This window comes from Phacochoerus africanus, chromosome 1 (genome assembly GCF_016906955.1).
Source record: "Phacochoerus africanus isolate WHEZ1 chromosome 1, ROS_Pafr_v1, whole genome shotgun sequence".
NCBI classification, from domain to species: domain Eukaryota; kingdom Metazoa; phylum Chordata; class Mammalia; order Artiodactyla; family Suidae; genus Phacochoerus; species Phacochoerus africanus.
This window is the reverse complement of record NC_062544.1, coordinates 206,701,004-206,721,116: the sequence shown is the minus strand read 5'-3', so window position 1 is coordinate 206,721,116 and position 20,113 is coordinate 206,701,004. Positions and strand designations below refer to the sequence as shown.

Genomic DNA, 20,113 nt, shown 5'->3' with positions numbered 1-20,113 from the left:
TAAGGGAAAGAAAAAAAGAATAAAATGTGATAACCCCACCCCAATAATGGTTTCAAATTCATAAGGGAATATGCCAAAAATCTCAAATGGCTATAACACCAATTGTAGAAGGTTAAAACCTATGAGAGAGGGAGAAATAAAAGCCTTGCATGTTCAGAAAAGGCCCCATCTATTTAGGGAAGTTCCAGGAAAGCTTTTTTAAGGTTGGATGAGATAGATTTTCAAATGGTGGAGATGGAGAAAGGTACAAAGCAGACAGCAGGCTGGGCACAGAGAGAGAAGGCTAAGATAGCAATGTCTGGAGAAGTGTCCAGTTTGGCCCAGTATTGTAAAAGGAATGTGTAGGAGAGGCGTGGGGGGTAAAAGTGAAGTGTTTCAGGACTGCTTCTTACACAAGCTGGGCTGGAGGTCTAGGCACATGGATCTCAAATCTGGGTGTGCACAGGAACCTTCCCCAAGAGCCTTATAAACAATGCTAACTTCCTGGCTTCTTGTGCAGGAATTCTGGGGAGCAGTCCAGAATTTTGTTTTTAATGAGGACTTCAGGGTGATTCCAAAGCAGGTGGCCTCTGGCACATTTTGGGAAAACCAAGCTCCCTGAGGCTCATGACTGGTGACTGGTCCTCAGACTCTTCAAGCTCTCAAACCAGCAGTGTGCAGATAACATTCTGGAGACTGAAACATGGAAGAATAACTGTCCTTTGGGGATTCAAGCTACACAAACTTCTCCTCTGCAGGTTGTTTACATATGTTCCTGAGCCTCAGTCTATGCAGTTATTTACTGCTCAGAGCCTCCACACTTTGAGTTTTATTCAGCCCCATTAGCCTCTCTGAACCCTCACTTAGCCACTGGGGTAAGAAATACCATTTTCATTCTATTTGTGAGGAAATTTAAGCTAAAAGAAATGAAGTGAATGCAGACTAGTGTCTGAAGTTAAATTCCATATTCTTTCTCTAAAAATATTTGCTGCCTCATCTCAGGCCCCCTAAATGAGAGATTGAATATCTTACTTAGGACTCTTCAACTTATTTTCTGGTTTATTTTTAAGATCAGTTTGAAAGCATAATCTCTCTCTCTCTCTCTCTCTCTCTCTCTCTCTCTCACACACACACACACACATACACACACACACACACACACACTCTCTCTCTCTCTCTCTCCTTTCCTCCCTCTATCTCCTCTGCCCAAATCTTTAATTCTAATCGAAAATGTATTCATTTTTCGGTTCTGAGGGTACAGTCCAGTTAAAAAGACCCTACTAATACAGATTTTGCACTGTACTGAGTAATTATCATTCCTTTATCCTTTAGGAGATATACGATAAATATGAAAGAAAACAAGGAACAGACTCCTTCCCCATTTTCTTTCCAACCTTTTATCTATCTCTAAAGTAGGAAGTTTACTGAACCACTGCCAACAATTCACTCAGCCTAATGAAGTGTATAAGTAATAGGATTAAATAATCTTAAACCATTATTACAGCGGCCTGATGCTGACATTCATCCAAACTCTGGCAAACACCAAGTGGTGAGTTCATGCTTGATTTAAAAATAAACAAACTAGGGCAGTGGGAAAATTCTAGCATAAAGTTTCAGAAGCATGTAACCTGGAAATCTGAGACTCTCCATCCTGGTTAGGGCTGAAGCAACTTCTGTCTTATTTCTAAACTCTCCAACCAAAATTTATGCAATCCAGTATTTTCTAGGGATGTTACTCTGGGCCCTGTAGTCACATATGGTTAAACCTCTCATGTCAGTACCAAAGAAAGCAGTTCTTTGAAGGCATCATCAAGGCTCATGGTTTCTATTCCTGCCTCTGACATTAATAAACCATATAACCTCAGGCAAATCAGTCAGCTTTCTCAGGCTTTAGGTTTTCTCAGCTATAAAATGACATTATTGAATTTCTAAGGTTCCTCCTGGCTCTTAAAAAGCATTCTAACTCTATGACAAGAGAAAAAAGTAGAGTTTGGGATAGCAGACTGTGGCAAAAGGTATGTCTGGCTAGGTCTCTGTTGTTCTGGGCCATCTTCTTACAGGTGGGAGCCTTACTACCCTTTCCAGGGAGGGCCTTATAGCCTGCAGGGATGTGGTGGGCAGTAATGAAAATCAGCAAAGGGCTAGGGGCTCTGTAGGGGAAAAGGCTAAATAAAATCCATCAGCAAAGGACAGCGCAGTAACTATTCTCCCACTGAAAGTTGAGCTGTTGTATAATTACAGGGTGATGATATAAATGCCTGTTAAAGTGAGAGGTGCTTTCCAAAGCATATTCAATCCTCCAATCATTTTACTCCTGAGTTAATTATCCCTGTAAAATTTTATAGCATTCTTCACTTAGATCATTTACCCTTTTTTTTTTGTCTTTTTGTCTTTTTGTCTTTTTGTTGTTGTTGTTGTTGCTATTTCTTGGGCCGCTCCCGCGGCATATGGAGATTCCCAGGCTAGGGGTCCAATTGGAGCTGTAGCCACCGGCCTATGCCAGAGCCACAGCAACGCGGGATCCGAGCTGCGTCTGCAACCTACACCACAGCTCACGGCAACGCCGGATCATTAACCCACTGAGCAAGGGCAGGGACCGAACCCGCAACCTCATGGTTCCTAGTTGGATTCGTTAACCACTGTGCTACGACGGGAACTCCTCATTTACCCTTTTAAAGGTTTACCTAGGTATTTTGTTTTTGTTGCTTCTTCATAAAGATTTTTTTTCCCAATTTATTTTCTAAATGTAAATTTCTATTTTGATTTTGCTAGGTTACTAACAAATAATTTAGGTTTCCTTAGATTTTCTTAAATAATTATCATATAATTATACATATTTATACATCCTAGTCTTACAATTTTGAGTGAAAAAGTCTCAGAAAAATAAGTATGATACAATACATTCATTTAAAATTAAAAAATACTATATGCAAACAACACAACATATATATTAGAGATAATATATAATAATATATATCATATATAAAGTATGATATATATAATATATATATTAGAGATAATATATAACATATACTATATATAATATATATTAGAGCTAATATATAATAATATATAATATATATTACATATTAGAGATATGCAATAAAACTGTACAGAAATGTATATTTTATTTGTTTTTTTCTGTCTTTTCTAGGGCTGCACCTAGAACAGCACATGGAGGTTCCCAGGCTAGGGATATAATTGGAGCTGTAGCCGCCCGCCTACACCAGAGCCACAGTAACACCAGATCTGAGCTGCATCTGTGACCCACACCACAGCTCACGGCAACGCCAGATCCTTAACCCACTGAGCGAGGCTGGGGATCGAACCTGCAACCTCATGGTTTCTAGTTGGATTCATTAACCACTGAGCCATGATGGGAACTCCCATGGATGTTAAAACAAATTTAGCATATTAGCTACCACTGTACAGGAGCCTTGAGAATGTGACTGGGGTAAGAACCTAAGAGATTTCAACTGGATTTCTAATATTTTATTTCTTAAATTGGATAATGGGTACATGGAATATCATCTTATTATGCTTTATAACTTTGTGTCAGAAATATTATATACTTGAAATAGTATATACATAAAAGAAAAAAGTCATATAATATATATTGTTTTTGTTTCCAAATTTCCATTACAAAGGCTAGAATGTTAAGAATAATACTAATATAATAGCAGGAATTCTGTGGATATCTAGGAAAATCTAGGAAGAGGGCTCACCATTAGTTTATTTTATCCTATTAAACTTAAATATCTTCTTTTTTCCTTCTATTTTATTTAAAGCTCATTTTAAGTTATTGCAATTATTTTCATTTTTAAAAAAGAATGTGTGATAAATTTCATTAAATGCTTTTTTGGCATCAATGGATGTTTACTAATTTTTTTTAAATTGATATTTCACTACAACTAATCATGCTAAAAGATTCCTAATAATTGTTCTAACACTGGAATCATGGAATAACCTGGATTGTTTCATTATGTGGCATTCAGTGTGCTAATATTTCAATTAAGATTTCTGCACTTATGAAAGTTCTATTAGCATAGAGTGTTCTTTGGGGGGAAACCTAGGTTAGGTATAATTAATCAGGATCAGGCTACCTTTACAAGATGAATAGGAAGCTTATCTTCTCTTGCTAAGCTCTGAAAATTGAAATAGCACAGGAATCAGTTGTTCTTCAAAGATTTGAAAAATCCTGTTTGTAAAAGTTCTTGGTTCTTTCTCAGGTAGTAGCTCTGCATTTCATCCATGTTTATGAGGTTATTTAAGTTTTCTTCTCCTGTATTTAGATTTGCACAGAGAATAGCCTCTTTTCTATAAAATTTTAAATGTAATAATTAAATGTCCTCTATATCGATGCTGAAAGCTTCATTTTCATTCTTAAATTTTTATAATTTTTGGTTTTCCCCTTAATTCTTGATTATCTTCACTGGATGTTCACTTTATTATGCTTTTAAAAGAATCATCTCCTGAACTTAAAAATTCTAATATTTTTCAATGCATCAAGAACTGCCTTCATTTAAACTAATCCCTTTTCCCTTTGGGTTGCTTTTGTCATTTCCAGTTTTTTAGGTTCATATATTTGCACTCTTTCTTGTTGCAATTAATGATTACCAACTTTACTTGGAATTCCACTTTGGCTGCATCTCATTCTCCTTGTCATGCAGTGTTATTATCATTACTTTCCAAGAAATTTTTTTAAACTCAAGAGTATGTTTATTGTTTATCCTTTTATGGGTTTCTTGCCTTACTGTGCTGACATGCACAACCAGTCAGCCAAAGTAGAAGCTGTCTATATTTTCCTTTTGGACTATAATATGATGCTTTTCTAAATATTCCATGACTTGGAAAGAAGATATAATCTCTTTGGTTGTATGGATTAAATCAATGATATTAATCATTATCCAACTTCTATAATTGGTTTGTCAGAGATTATAAGAAATATGTTAAAGTTTTATAAAGACTACGGTTTTACCATCTTCATCTCATATTTCATCAATATTTTTGTATCATATTTCAATGTAATGCTATTTAATGAAAAAAGGCTCAAGACCGTTTTTCAGGAACTATGACATTTGTCAATAAAATAGTGTTCTTTGGCTTATGTGATAGTTTTGTCCTGAACTGTATTTTGTCTATTATTAATATCATAATGAGTAGGTAATTAATATTATTTTCTTTTGGTCTGAATTTGGCATTACACCTATTCCTATCTATTTTTAACTATTAGTTTTGTTGATTCATGGCTTATCATCATTTTAGTTATTCTAGATTTCCTACATACTTTTTGATTAATTTATTTGCCTGCTGGAATATTTTTGAGTCACTTTTTCAGAAAAGGTATGCAAGTCATATACATTCTTTTTGAGTGTTCATGGAATATTTAAAAGAAACTATTTCTGTAGGAGGCAAAGTTTGATATACTGTTACATAATAAAAGCAAGTTATTAATTAGTACAGACAGTATGATCTCATTGTGTTTGTATGTACATGTAAACATATATATAGGTATGTGGTTACATCTATAAACATATATCATATCCAGGTACACCGAAATAGAAAAAATATGTGGTAAAATGTAAACTGTTCTAATATTTAGATGGGAGAGTTATATGCCCTTTAAAAGTATTTTCTAATTTTTCTCTAGTGAGCATGTGATACTTAAAAACTGAGTTTTTTTTTTAATTACTACCATAAGAAAAAAATATTCTGAGCTCATATATGGTAATAGAGGAAAAAATTAATGAGGAAAAATGAAACCTAGTAATAACAAATGAAATTTCCAATAATTTGTTGGATATGTGCAGAGTTGAACTTGAAAATCAAAGACTGGGATCAAGTCCTGGATCTGACACTCATGCTCTGTGGGACTGAGCAAGATGATTTTTTTCTAAAACCCAAGTTATTACTATTGGAAGTAAAGGCAATAATAATTGTACCTATATTCTAAGATTTTGAGAAAGTGACATGAGATAAACAAAAAGTGCTGTGTAAAAATTAAGGCACTAAAGAAACATTAGTTATTGCTGTGATTATTTTTAACCATAAAAATGGGCTTTTGTCTTAAAACCTGAGACATTTCGGGGAGAGCAACAAGTAAATGCTCATGGAAAGGCAGGGGCTGTGGTTTTAAGTTGGCAGAAGTTTAGCATTTTAGGCTCTGTAATGCTGGAAGCCATGATTCATGTGGTCATCAATTAAAACTGTGGGACTTAAAGGCTATATAATCCCAGGGGGCTGTCAATATCTGCACATTTTTAGGAAGCTGAACTGTAGTTTCAGGGCAGCAGAATGGATCTAGCAATAAAATGCAAGTGAAAAGATCTGTTCCTTAGTCTTCATTTTGTCTTTTTCTTTGAAAATATCAAAGCCACTATAAATGGGACCAATAATCTCCCCTCTGTCTGTTTCACAAGGTTCTAATGCGTAAGGTGCAGTAATAGAGGCGCAGGAGCACTGTGAAATATAAGGGGCTGTACAAATGGAGGAGAAAACTATTCGTAGTAGTTAGAATGGTTAAATCTCTCAAGAGCATACTTGACAAATTTTCCTCTCTTTTGAACCATTTTTCTCTTTCCTGGGAGGGTGCTTATAGGAGGATGATGTAATTAACATTAAGAAGAAAGCACGTGTGTGCGTGTGTGGGTAGGTGGGTGGTATGTGGGAAAGAGAGAGAGAGAGGGAGAGAGAGAGAGACCCACTTCTTGGGGATGAGAGAGCAGGAGGGGTATGTAATTAAGGAAAGAGGAGGAGAGAAGTTCACCTGAATTTCTCAAGTTTAGTCTAAACTCTCAGGTCCGTTGCTAATACCCACATAAAGCACTAGCCATAACTGCTTTTAAAACATTTTATTAGGTAGAATTGAGCATATAAAAGACAACCTTCCTGCAGAGGTACAAAACCTACCTCTTAAAGTAGGTTGAAAAGTTAGAATGTTTTAACTGTAGCCATTTAGTGACATAGGGAGAAAAAAAGCTGTTAGTGTGTGAGCCACTAATGCGTCAAATTCAGGAACTTTAAAGTGTTTAGTCTCATGTGAAGTTGGCCTCCTATTTCCTTAAGTCTTTTAATCACTTGGATTGTAACTGTAATAAAAATGCCTGTACCAACTTCCGCTACCAGAGAGTCAGGAGCTGGATTCCATCCACTCTGAGTAAGAGCCCTGGTTTAGGGGAAGATCCTTGGCTGTCATCTCATAAACAGACTTGCTGAGCATCTCTGATGCACTGTGTCTCTAGGCCCAGACTCTTTGGCAATGCTGAGAACACAGCAATTCTTTTGTAAATCTGTACTTAGAAGCCTGTCTCATTGAGGGCAGAAGGACACATAAGTGGGAAGTATGGTTGCTTCCCATACCAACACAAAAATCTTAAGAAAAATATTAACCTCTTCTCATATATGTCCTCATATTCCTTCTATGACATCTATTTATTGCAGGATTTCCATAGCAACTGCAGCTATGAAATTACCCCAAACTTAGAGGATTTCTAAATTCCATCAGATTAAGCCAAAGAAAAAAAGCAATGAAAATGTTATTAATCAGATTAAGTCCTTGTATTAGTAAATGATTTCTTCATCATGTAGAAAATATTACTCCTGTTCACTCCTTCTCTTTGAAGAATGGTTAGAAGTTAATATTTCCCTTTAATAAATGAGGATACTGGTACTCAGATATTAAATGATTTATTTCACATCATACCAGGAAAGCAAGACTAGGACCAAGGTATGCTATTTATATCACTTTTCTTCCCAAGGAAGCTTAGTGCTCTAATTTTAATATGTTTATTTAAACAAATCCATAAGAATAATCAAAACTAAGCTTTTAAGAGATGTATCACCAAAGAAAAAAAGCATCTTATTGATTTTGCTAATTACAGAAACCCAAATTAAAAACTATTATATAATGCACCTATTCAGTTGGTTCAAAATAAATGTAAATAAGCCTCTTCAATAGTGGATAGGTTATAGTTTAACATTTGGTCTCATTATTGTTGATGGTTCTCTAAAGTGAAAATATCTTTTTAAAGAAATCTAGTAAAAGCTCTTCAAATTGCCATAAATTTGGTAATATAAATCACAGAATTTATGCTAAGAAAGCAATTCAAAATAAAATTAAATAAAATTTTACTCAGTTATTTATAGGCATGTTTTTTATAATACTAAAAGATTGGAAAATATCCATTATCTGTCCAGTAGCAAATGGTTTTAAAAAGTAGTGTGTAAACTAAACATATGAAAAGCTAAAAATGGAAATTATTAACAATGAAAAGCTATATATATATATATATATATATATACACACATATATTTATATTGTCAATCAATAGAAAATACAAAAGAAAGCATATACAAAATGATTAAAGTGAAACACAATGCCTTACTGAATCAAATTTGTTTAATCCTATGTACATGTAAGGATTAAGGATTCAAGAGGATATAGGTAAATCTGAATAATCACTGAATCAAAGATAAAGCCATAACTGGTATATTTTCTCTCCAAATTACTTAAATGTTTAATTTAAATATGATCTTCAGTTGATCAATAACCAACTGGGGCAAGAATAAATTAAATTTATGTTAGACTCGTCTCCTTTCTGAAATCAGAGCATCAAACAGGATGGTCCTTACACAGAAATAATTAACTAAGACACTATCTTCAATATTCTGATTCCATTAATAATAATAAAAAAGGCACAGACTGAGGCCCAGGGCTTAGGTTTTCTCTGCTTTGAAAGGGATGTCTTCAGACATATTGTTTCCACTAATGGAACAGGAGGTAATTTGACTGGATGACATTGCAGGTGCTTCCTTTTCTAAGGGCTCTGGTTCAAAGGGAGATACACACAGCCCTAGGGTTCTTCTCAATACAAACTCTATCTTCAAAACAAATGTTTCATTTTATTCTTCCAGCTTCCCCAACCTCTGCACAAGAAAACTCTTTACATTTTTAGTGTGGCAGCTTATTGGACTTACAAAGTTCAGAAGAAATTAAAATGCTAAAACATCCATCTGAGGACTTGAGGGCTGTACTGAACTCTGAAATCAATATTGAACAAGGGTTTTGGAGTAAAGCTTAACTGAATTCTGATAAGAATTAAATTACGTTTAGAGTCACCATGGATAAATCTCATTAAAGAGAAATCTTGATTAAAGTTTCTTATGAGGGAGTGAAGTCAAGAAGGATGGTAAAAATTTCCATTATTTGAATTCACCCACTTCTTCCAAGGATGTGATTAAATATGAGCCAGGTCATGTTCCTTGTCATGAACATAGTACAGTAACAGGCAACCAAAGCAGAAGGAAAATGGGTCCTAAAGAAATACCAAGATGGTACACCTGGGATGGAGACTGAAACTTAAGCCCATTATTCGAGAAACCCATAATTAGCTAGATTAAACTTTTTTTCAGTTTTACCACACACTCAGGAGAGCAAGCCAAGCATTAAAAAAAATGGGAGAGAGGTATGTCTGAGAGGGTAAAACAATTTCCCAAGCCCAATGTATCTCACTGCACATGTAAGGCCCTCCCTTTCAGAAATGCTAAATAGGCCAGAAATCTTATCAAAATTAATCTCAGAATAACATTCATTCCACTTCCATTCCCTGAGCCAGTCAAGGATTGCTGGATTGCCTCATTTCATATTCATAGGCCTTTGGTCAAAATCCTGCAACCATCACCATTCTATATATGAGGAAACTGAGGCCAGCAAAGATCAAGTAACCTTCCCATTTTCATGACATTTCTAGCTCATAAGAGGTAAAAGAAAACTGAAGGAGGCAGCCACAGGAGCATCATTCAAATAGCAAGAATAAAAATGCAGTTAAAAAAAAAAAAGGTGGGGGAATGAAAAATAGGCACAAGAACTACAAAGCTACCTGTGGTCACTTAGTGTATGGACAAATGGCCTTAGGTGTTTCCAGAGGCTCTGCTGACATCACTGCTACAGAGCTCACTGCAATAAATAATTTCACTGTGGTCCTAGGTCATTGTGAATGACAATCCACACAGTATGTTTACAAAGGCAGGGAATTTTGTAATTTTCTTTTTCAACAAAGAAGATTTCAAAGAGTGGTATCTGAAATATTCATATTTCTTAAAAAGACAAGCTTCTGTTCACTAGACTTTCCCTGATATGTAAGTGTTCCTTCCAAATCAACAACAGACATCATTGTGTTTGGGTTTATTTTCTGGACAAGCTAAAACCTTGCAGTGTCTGCAAAACATATGGGGACTAGGAGTGTGAACAACTGAATACAGACCTAGCTCTGACACTAATGAGAGATAAGTCACTTTCCTCCTCCCTGTATCTCTGTGCTCTTACTTCTAAAGAGAGAGGTTAGGCAAATGATCTCAAGTTTTTGTTTCTGTTTTTTTCCAGCTCCAACATTGATGGCACTATGATGATACTATATGTAACGAAGTTGCCTTTGGCCAGGAAAATGAAATAAAATAGAACCTAAGAGATGCAAAACAATATTTAAACCTGTGAGATCTTAATCTCAAATAAATTTTATGAGATCTGTAGTACAGATTCTAGGGCTGCAATGAATAAGAGCTTTCAGGTTATGGGAAAATTCTAATAAGGCCAGAAACTTCTACAGTAAACTTGAACCTTGGGGATCTGCAAGGATATGTCCAACTCCCACTACTTTGTTCTCAAGGCTTCTCTTACCTTGATGCCTGGGCACTGAGGGCCAAATCATGTTTATTTCGTGGGTTTGTAAAAAAAACACTACTTCTTCTACTAACAAGTGCTAAACAGAGATATAGAATCAAGCAGAAGGATAGCAAGGGAATTTACTTTAGATTAAAAAAGTTTATGTTCATTCATCAAACAGCTATATCAGAAGACAGCTTTATGTGTAGATTTAAGGAGCCTGGCAAACAGCTAAGATAATGTCACTATGAGTATTTTTAGTTACCCAGCTATGTTATTAAAATATAGTTGAGCATTTAAAAAAAAAAGAAACAATTTATTTGCTCAGTAGGCATAACTATTTATTTCCCTTTAAGGTATAGATACTATAATAGAGAGTTTCTCTAATTGCATCATTGAAAACCTGCCGGGTATAATAGGTAAGAGAAATTCTAGGTAGAAAAAAGTATTTCAAAGGACCCAGGAGTTTGAAAGAACACTCACAAGTTCCAAGGCCCTGCAATGTTTCTCTACAAATACAGAGTGAGACCTAATAATAAGAGGTGTGACTGCTACTTGGGAAATCTTCTGATGCTTCAAGGTGCTAGCTTGTACATATACGCTGACAAACCACAGGGCGATGATTTTCTCTGCAAGCCATACACCTTTTGACCTCATATGAACCAAGGACATAGGGATAAAACTTAAGATATGCCAATTACACAGGCACATTTTTTTTTGTCTTTTTGTCCTTTTAGGGCTGTACCCGTGGCATATGGAGGTTCCCAGGCTAGGGGTCGAATGGGAACTGTAGCCGCCGGCCTATGCACAACCAGGCAATGCCAGATCAGAGCCGTGTCTGCAACCTACACCACAGCTTGTGGCAAGGCCGGATCCTTAACCCACTGATCGAGGCCAGGGATCAAAGCTGCAACCTCACAGTTCCCAGTTGGATTCATTTCTGCTGCGCCATGATGGGAACTCCCAGGCACATATTTTGAAATCTGATCAGCAGCAAAGATCTGATGGTTACATTTAATCTGGAGTGACTGGCATTTTGCCAAAGAAGACATCTTTGTAAAGTACCCAAGGATCAAATCTGAACTTACAATGTAGCAGGGCTCGCAGTAGGCTTTCTTCTCTACAGCATAGAAGGGCTGCCCTCGGAGCTTGTTGTTACAGATGATGCAGGTAAAACAATCCACGTGGAAGACCTGATCCATGGCAGTGCATCCTGTACCTTCCCCAACGACGTTTTCCCCACAGCGAGCACAGCGGCCTGAAAAAAAGAGGGACAGACTGCTAAGAACTCACCAAGTCCTACTGTATAGCACAGGGAACTATATCTAGTCACCTGTGATGGAACATGATGGAGAATAATGTGAGAAAAAGAACATATAAATACATATATATATATATATGAATGACTGGGTCACTTTGCTGTACAGTAGAAATTGACAGAACACTGTAAATCAACTATAATGGAAAAAATTAAAATCTAAAAAAAAAAAAGAACAAGGAACATCTTGAGTTTTTCTAAAGAAGTCAATATGGGGAGACAGCAAATATGTACTGCCAGCAGCTGCAATAAGAACACTTCTACAGCCATCATCACCACGAGCAAGATGACCACCACAGCCACCACTACCCCCCATAAGGCCAGCATGATGGTGACTTTACTGGTCAGCTGAGGAGCTAACCCTCCCAGCCAAGGTCCCACAGAAAGCGACCCAGTAGAACCCAGGTCTCCTGCATTGGAGGCCAGTGCTCTGCCTCTAATGTCACATACAAGTATAAGAAAAACTTGACCCAGGATAATAGGAGTGATAGGCAAAGTCTAGGAAAGTCTTTCTCCCTGGAGACACTCTGTGTCCAATTAGACTGGGAGGGAGCTGGGTTCACACTCAAAATTCAACTCCTTTCATAAAAGTCTGGGTTGCAACTTCCTGCATCCAGCCCTCAGTGACAGGCAGAGAAAAAGGTAGTCCCTTTTATTTCCAGGCAGTGCTGACTGCTAAAAAGTTCTTTCCTGTACTGAGCCCAGATGCTTCCTCATTCTGTTACCCAGTAGTCCCAGTGCTGTCTTTTAGGGCCTCAGGAAATAAGTCTCATCTTTTATACCTGATACTCTTTAAGACATTACAACTCAGCACTGCCTCCAGGTCTGTTCCTACTTTGAATTATCTCTAAATGGTGCCACTATTCCACATACTGTAGCATTTTGAGACCCTCACGTCTTTGGTTGTCACTGTCCAGCCCAGGGTGCTATAAACTTACAGCATCATGAAATTGATTCATGGGGGCTCTGACCACATATGGACATTATGTTTAGGTTAAAAAAATTGCATTGTTTTTAACAATAACATTAGAATGTAATGCAAGAGAAAACATTGATGTCAGTGAGAGGCATTGTGCTGGCTGCAGTCTGTATCCATAGCTGGTTTCACTGTGGGATTCTTGAGCCAGAGTTCACAGTCACATTCAGTTTCCCTTCTTATTTTTTATTTCTACAAATGTAAAAAGGCTTAACAAGTAATTATAGGTCCCTGGGAACATCAGCAAGAATCAGTGAGATTTTACAGATAAGCTATAGCAAACCTAATGCATTTTCTAGATGCTTCATGTATATTAATGCATTATACATACTTAACAAACTATGGCAAGGGACTATTATCATCTCTGCTATACAGAGGAGGAAACTGGGTTATAAAAGTGGTTAGTTACCTTTTAACCCAAGCAGTCTAGTCCCAGGGTCAATGGTCCTAACCAGTCTGCTAACTTGCCTCTGTGCTGCTTCTGTGCTTCAGGATTGAACACAGAGCTGACACTATGGAAAGATTTCTCACTAAAGACTGCTTTCAGCACTCCATCATATTGGATTGACAACCATTTCACACCTAAAGGTGTGTGGGGCGGAGGAACTTTAAATGTTTCAACATGGAGAAAAGAGGAAAATATATTTCTAAACTTCTTTGGTTGCACTAGCCCTGGAAAGCATTTCTTTATATTTGTCACAGGATTTGAATGCATCTTTAAAATATACCTCAAACTATAGAACATTTCCCCCCTAAAGAATAAGCAATATCAAGTGCTTAAAAAAAGTTAAAAAACTCTTGGAAACTGAGCTGCCTCCACCATAGTTGACATTTTTATGAAGTCTTAATAGCATATTCTTGACATTTGATAAACTTTTATATAATGTTTGTAATAAACTATATGGCTTGATTTACAAACTTCTATCTAAGACTGAACTTGTATTTGCTTTTTTATCATATGAAATGTGTAACCTTACAAAGATGCTTTTAAAATTTTGGACTTTCATTGTCTTTAGTAAGAAAATTGAGTTTTTTGCATGGCACTATTTTTGTGATTATTCAGAAAAAAAGTAATTAGTTTACTATACTATGTTTTAAAAGGGTGCTAAAATTCTAAGAGCTTCATGCTACTATCTGACAACATTTCATTACAGAAAATATGTTTGGGATTACAGGCAAATAGATCACCAGTCCATAAAATATAATTAAAAAAATTATATCATAACATTCAAAAATTTCTTTTTCATCTGCTTGTGCAAAATAATCACATTCATCCCAGTGTATACAGATTCATTTCCAATATTTATATTGGAATTGTGTTCACTAAAATTTACATTTGTAATATTAATCTGAAGTGGTATTTATGGTATTATCTTTATTACTGTTTTTTTTCCACTTTCAAAGACTCATTCAAATCACTGATCTATTTTGGTGAACTGAAGAAAGAGTGTAATACAATAGTAATAATAAAAATGCAGGTTTAACAGCAGCAGGAAAAAAAAAACATACCAATGACATGAAAATACTGAGCTGAATGGCACTGTTACTTAACATCAGTTAAACAACACCGATCAACACAGGTTTTGTGGTCCATGTGCAATCTTTAAGAATGTGATGATTCATTAAGAGCATATTGAATTTCTATGAATGTTGTCATTTTACATTTCAGATGTGTTAAAAGCAAGTCAAGAAAATAATTGTTTATTACTTTTTCCTTTTCTAGACTCCTTGATACTCCTTCAGGGACTACCAGTGATTTCTGGACCACACTTTGGAAAAAAATTGTTCTGGCCAAATATTATTGACTATTGGTCATGGTGGCCTGTGATGGAGGTAGAGGCAGCAATTAAGATTCCAGACCATGGCTGCCCAAAGTGTAATATTGGGATTCCAAGAGCCTGAGCCTACATGGTTTATGGAGAGTTTGAGGGCTACCCATGAGGATCTAGGAGGAAATTTCAGTCACTAATTAAAGGGAAAGGTCAGAGCAGAGCCCTAAAAGTCAGGATGAAAAGCTAAGCTTTGGGATTCTCACTGTATTCAACAGGCATTCCCCGGGTATATACTCTTTGCCCAGTACGATAATCTGTATGGTACAATGGCAGTGCCTTTTGAATTAATTATGAGGCTATATACATCCTACATAACAAAACACAGTATCATCTGAGAAAGTGCTATGGAGATGTGGGAGGAAAATCACACCTGAGAAGGCTCAGAAAAGGTTTCTTGGAGAAAGAGGCAGTTAAGTCCAACCTTAAGGGATGTAATTTTGACAGGTGGGGATGGAAGAGAGAAAAACATTCTAGTTTTTCCACTGAAGGAATGAGTAGCTGGGCTTACTGGATCCAAAAACTCTGCAGTGACTTGGTGGCAGCACAACAAGGTTTTGTCCTCTCAGCTGTGAAAGCAGATGCACTGTATTCAGAAGGAACAATCTTCTCCTTTATATGTTGGAGAATATTCTTCCAGAATGGGTCAGGCTAATATGCTAGACCCAGACATGACCAGCTCTACTGCCTCCCGTACTTTTCCTATTCTTGGGAGAAATCGGGGACACCAGGCTGGAGGGCAGTCAGTCTGGCACCTTTAAAATCACAAGCTCAAAAAAAGAGCGAAGAACAAAAATTAAAAATAGCCCTACGCATCAGCAGGACAGAAAAGGTGCCCAAATGTTCCCTTTTCACATTAACAAAAATTTACACACTATGTCTGTTAGGGAGGCATTCACAATGGAAAAAAAGTTACTCAAGCACAGTGCATCCTTGCCCCTAGAGGGGCCCATGCTACATATCATTAAAAGCATCCCACAATCTTACTGCCCATTTGAAGACAAGTATCTAAGCACTTTTAAACAAGAAAAACCAGGTGGATGGTACCAGACTTGAAGGCATCAGAGCATGAAGGAAACAAAGTTGATTAGGGGCCAGCAGAAAGCTGTGGGTCAAGTTTAGACCCATGGTTGGTATGAGGAGCTTGTTGGCAATACTTAGCACACTAATTTTAAAAAGTCCAATGACAGAGGGTTAGACAGCCTGGGGAGATTTTTGTCAGTGAATTGAGATACCTGAACCAAAAAAAAAAAAAAAAGCTTGCCCACGTATTTTTTTGTTTATATATATATATTGCTTTATATCAACTGTGGATATAAATTGTGGATTCTTCTCACCCTTGCCCCTCCTCCCCCACTCCCTCAAACATCGCAACCTCTGCAATGTCTCTGAAATGCTTCTTTCCTGCTCATGCCTGCTACCCACATTGGGCTTATTATCTTTCCTGGGCCATTGCAATGGCTTCCTGATTGTTCTGCTAGGCCTGACTTACTTCCTCTTACAAATAGAAAGGCTTTATGGTAGTCCAACTACTTGAGCTAAGTCTGGAAGGTTATATAGTTTTTGAACAAGTCATTTTAGGAATGGCATGGGTGAAGATTACAGGAAAATCAACAAGTTAGGCAAGGAAGGTAGTGAGACATGGGTTTTCATATTTAATGCTTCCAGCTTTCTCTTTTTTGTAACGTGAATTTATTTCCTTTATAATACGCAAAGAAGATTTCATTTTAAAATTTACATTTACGCAAACATGAAGCCAGGTCACATTTGTCTTCATATCCTCCTTGCTTAAGTCCTAATTTTGCCCCAAATAAAACTGAACTCTCAGCTTTCAGGTTGTGCATTTTTTTTTAAGCTGACACTTATATGTTAGAATCATCTGGGGAATTTAAAAAAAAGAAAAAGAAAAAAAAAAGGACTGGGTCCCAGCTCCAGAAATTCTGATTTTGTTTCTGAGGTCGATGCCTTAGGACTGGAATGTTTAAAAGCTCTCCAGATGATTGCAATATTCAGCCAAGTTAAGCCACTGTTCCAGGGTTGCCTATTTCTGAAATGCTTGTCAGGATAAAAGCTGACATGTATTGTCCAAACAGATTTCATGTTGCATGTAAAACAGGGGACAGACTGTTAACAATGAAGTTGGCTGAAAAAGAGAAATTTCTGTGGCATCATAATATATGTTTCTTCTCACCATCAAGAGTGATTTCCCTAATGCTGTCTCTTGATGTTTTAGTTTGAAGAGTTTTCAGTGGCTTTCCACTCGATAACATACATGAACAGAAGAATTGGCTATTTTCTCAAAAGCACTTGCCAGCATTGAACCATAGAAAGTAGTTCACATATATTAACTATAAGCACTCCAATAAAATAGGCTTCTTTTGCGTCATAAATAAATTTATTACATGGTGCTGCTATATGGCCTTAGACAATACAGAACACACAAATACTGTCAACCGAGAGCTATTTAAGGTATGACATTGATAGGGATGGAGGAGGATAGTTATGCTGGTAGCTATAAAAGTCCCAACAAGGGAACACAGAGGGGGAAAACCAGGGAACTTTGGAAAACCACTGCTCAAGAAATCCATCAGAACAAGGTAGTGGAGGCATGAGATATGCCTCAGGTCATTGGGTACAGGGTGGAGTGAATCCTGGATTCTGGTTCAGACAAAGAGCAAGAGTTTTAAGGACCACCCTTCTACTGATTGAATAAGCACCATGACAGTCCTAGTTTGACCTTACAGGGTCCAATACTCTCTTAGCGGATACTTAGAAGGAGCTACTACTCAAGAAAGCAGAAGAGGCAGTCTTTTCCCACCCCCACTCCCCTTGTATTATAAAACTGTAGCCAACCTGATTCTTGGGGCAGAGCCTCCTTGCCTGCCCACTTGCATCTCCCACAAGCATCCTATCTTAATAAAATCTATTTCTTGCCTATCACTTTCTCTTGCTGAATTCTTTCTGTGCTAAGGCACAAAGAACCTGTGTTACAGACACCAGGTGAGTGATTCTAATTTAAAAACCATGGGTTCAAGTCCCAATCTGGGTGTAGGATGGGTTCAAGTCCCAATCTGGGTTCTGGCTAGGTTCAAGTCAATAAATGCTGTCAATTTCAATATCGCATAGTATATATCATATATCAAATCAAGTTTTTCTTGGACTCTGCCTTTAAATAATGTAGCAATATTCAGTCTCCTATCATTAGTGCTATTTAGCTCTGTGAATCCTAGAATCCTTATCATATATTAAAAGCTGGAGTGTAGGACACATCCAATTTTGTCACTGCTTGTGTGTATATAATTGTATCATATTATTTTACCGCTATTGCTTACATGGTCCTTGCAGAGATAATTTGCAGATTCAATGGGCACATGGATGGAAGGAGATGTAGGGGCAGAGAGCTGTTACCCTCTCTTTCTTTTCCCTATTCTCTCTCTCTCTCATGCACACATGTGCACAGACAACAAGAGGAGGAGCAATGACTACGACAGCACTACAACCAGTGGTAGACATAGGAAACAGACCAAATAAATACGAAGCATTTTAGTAAGAAATTAGGCTAAGTTACAAAAAACAAAATGAAAATACCCCCGAAATTGTCATAGAGAATGATTTGGGAATGGCTGGACAAAGGCCTTGGCAACAAAACTGATGAGATGGAATGAGAACTGAGTGATCTAGTGTAAAAAAATTCATTATGAAGTCTAACCACGAGGTGGTTTATTTATAGATATGTATTTGCTTCAGGTAAACCTTCAGGTAAGGAGGTAAGCTAGAAGGGGAATCTCACATAGGGGTGCAAAAGCAAGTATGTTTCACTGATTTAAATATATACTGCATTGTGAAGATGCATAACAAAATTATAAAAGAAAATTACTGAATTTTTTCCTCTGTGCCAGACTTTGCCCTAAGCATGCTACTTGTAGACTCTAATTTAATCCCATCAACTCTTATCTATCCTTACTAGATAAGAATTCTGAGGTTAAGTCACTTGGCCAACATCTTAGAGCTGGGATTGGAATCAGGTCAGACTTCTAAAGCCTATCCTCTTCTTCTTCTTCTTTTTTCTCTTTTTTTCTCTTTTTAGGACCGCACCTGCGGCATATGGAGGTTCCCAGGCTAGGGGTCTAATTGGAGCTGTAGCCACTGGCCAACGCCACAGCCACAGCAACGCCAGATCCGAGCCGCATCTGTGACCTACACCACAGCTCACGGCAATGCCAGATCCTTAACCCTCTGAGCAAGGCCAGGGATTAAACCCGCAACCTCATGGTTCCTAGTCAGATTTGTTTCCACTGCACCACAATGGGAACTCTTAAAGCCTATCTTCTTAATCAGCACCAGGTTGTCTATAAATACACGTCATTATTCAATCATAACTGTGATGTTTTCAGCATTGCTGAGGAGTGGAACCCATTCCCACTCCCAGAGAAAGAAGAGCCAGTGCAACATTACTTCTCTAAACCCCTTGGTCTCAGGAGAGCTCAGTCAAGTGTTAGGATTGGCTATAGGTGGGGAAATAAGTACAGGTAAGGGTCCTTCAGAGAAGAGCTTAAAATGTTGAGCCTCAAACTCTGGCTTCCCACCAGGAAAGCTTTTAAAATAATACTGAAGACCATGTTCCACTAGCAGATTCTGATTTACTTTCTCTCAGGTGGGGCCCTGAAATCCAGATGCTAATGTGCAGTGGGGCTGGGAACCATGTGTTTATGTGTTTATCTGTCCTAGAGTACTCTTAGAAAGCAGTGATTTTTGGGACCAGAAGTCCTGGCCCCAAGGACCAGGAAATTGTACTTTATTTGGCTGACAGAGGGAGTGAGTTGGGCACCATACACCCTGATCCTAACCTTCACTAAACTAAACTTCTTAGGAAGAACAGCACAAACATAACCAAAAATCAGACAATAGCAACAAAACAGAAAAAACAACATTGCTTTGCAGTTTGGGATACAACACATGGTGCTCTTTGAATAAAATTACATATTAGATGATATCAGGCAATCAGACAGAACTGAGAGCCAGTGTTACTCATGAGCTATGGAAGCCTGGACAAATTTCCTGAATTTTCTGAGCCTAAAGTCCCTTGTTTTCAAAACAAGTAGTTGAGTCATCTATCCAATTATTTTTTCAACCCCTCAACAAACATACTTAATGAGTCTCTATTTTGCATTGAGTCCTGTGCACAGTGGTAACCTTTTTTTTCCAGTCTCTGTAAAAAGTCCATGATGATGACTGCCTTGAAGCCCTGGCCACAAAGGTCAATGATAGGAACAGTCATCATTAGGAGCAATGATACAATAGCACTAGAACCAGCAGGTCCTGCTTCTTTCTCCCTCCAACTATAGGAGGTA

At 37.3% G+C, this 20,113-nt stretch overlaps 1 protein-coding gene across 4 annotated transcripts in view; it reads right to left on the bottom strand.

The window, feature by feature from the left end:
* The window catches only part of LPP (LIM domain containing preferred translocation partner in lipoma), a 680,491-nt gene that overhangs the window by 97,979 nt on the left and 562,399 nt on the right, over positions 1–20,113 (bottom strand). For all 4 annotated transcript variants that reach the window (XM_047788612.1, XM_047788637.1, XM_047788629.1 and 1 more), the window contains one exon: positions 11,728–11,897. In XM_047788612.1, coding sequence (XP_047644568.1) covers positions 11,728–11,897 — 170 coding nt within the window. The remainder of the gene's footprint in view (positions 1–11,727; positions 11,898–20,113) is intronic.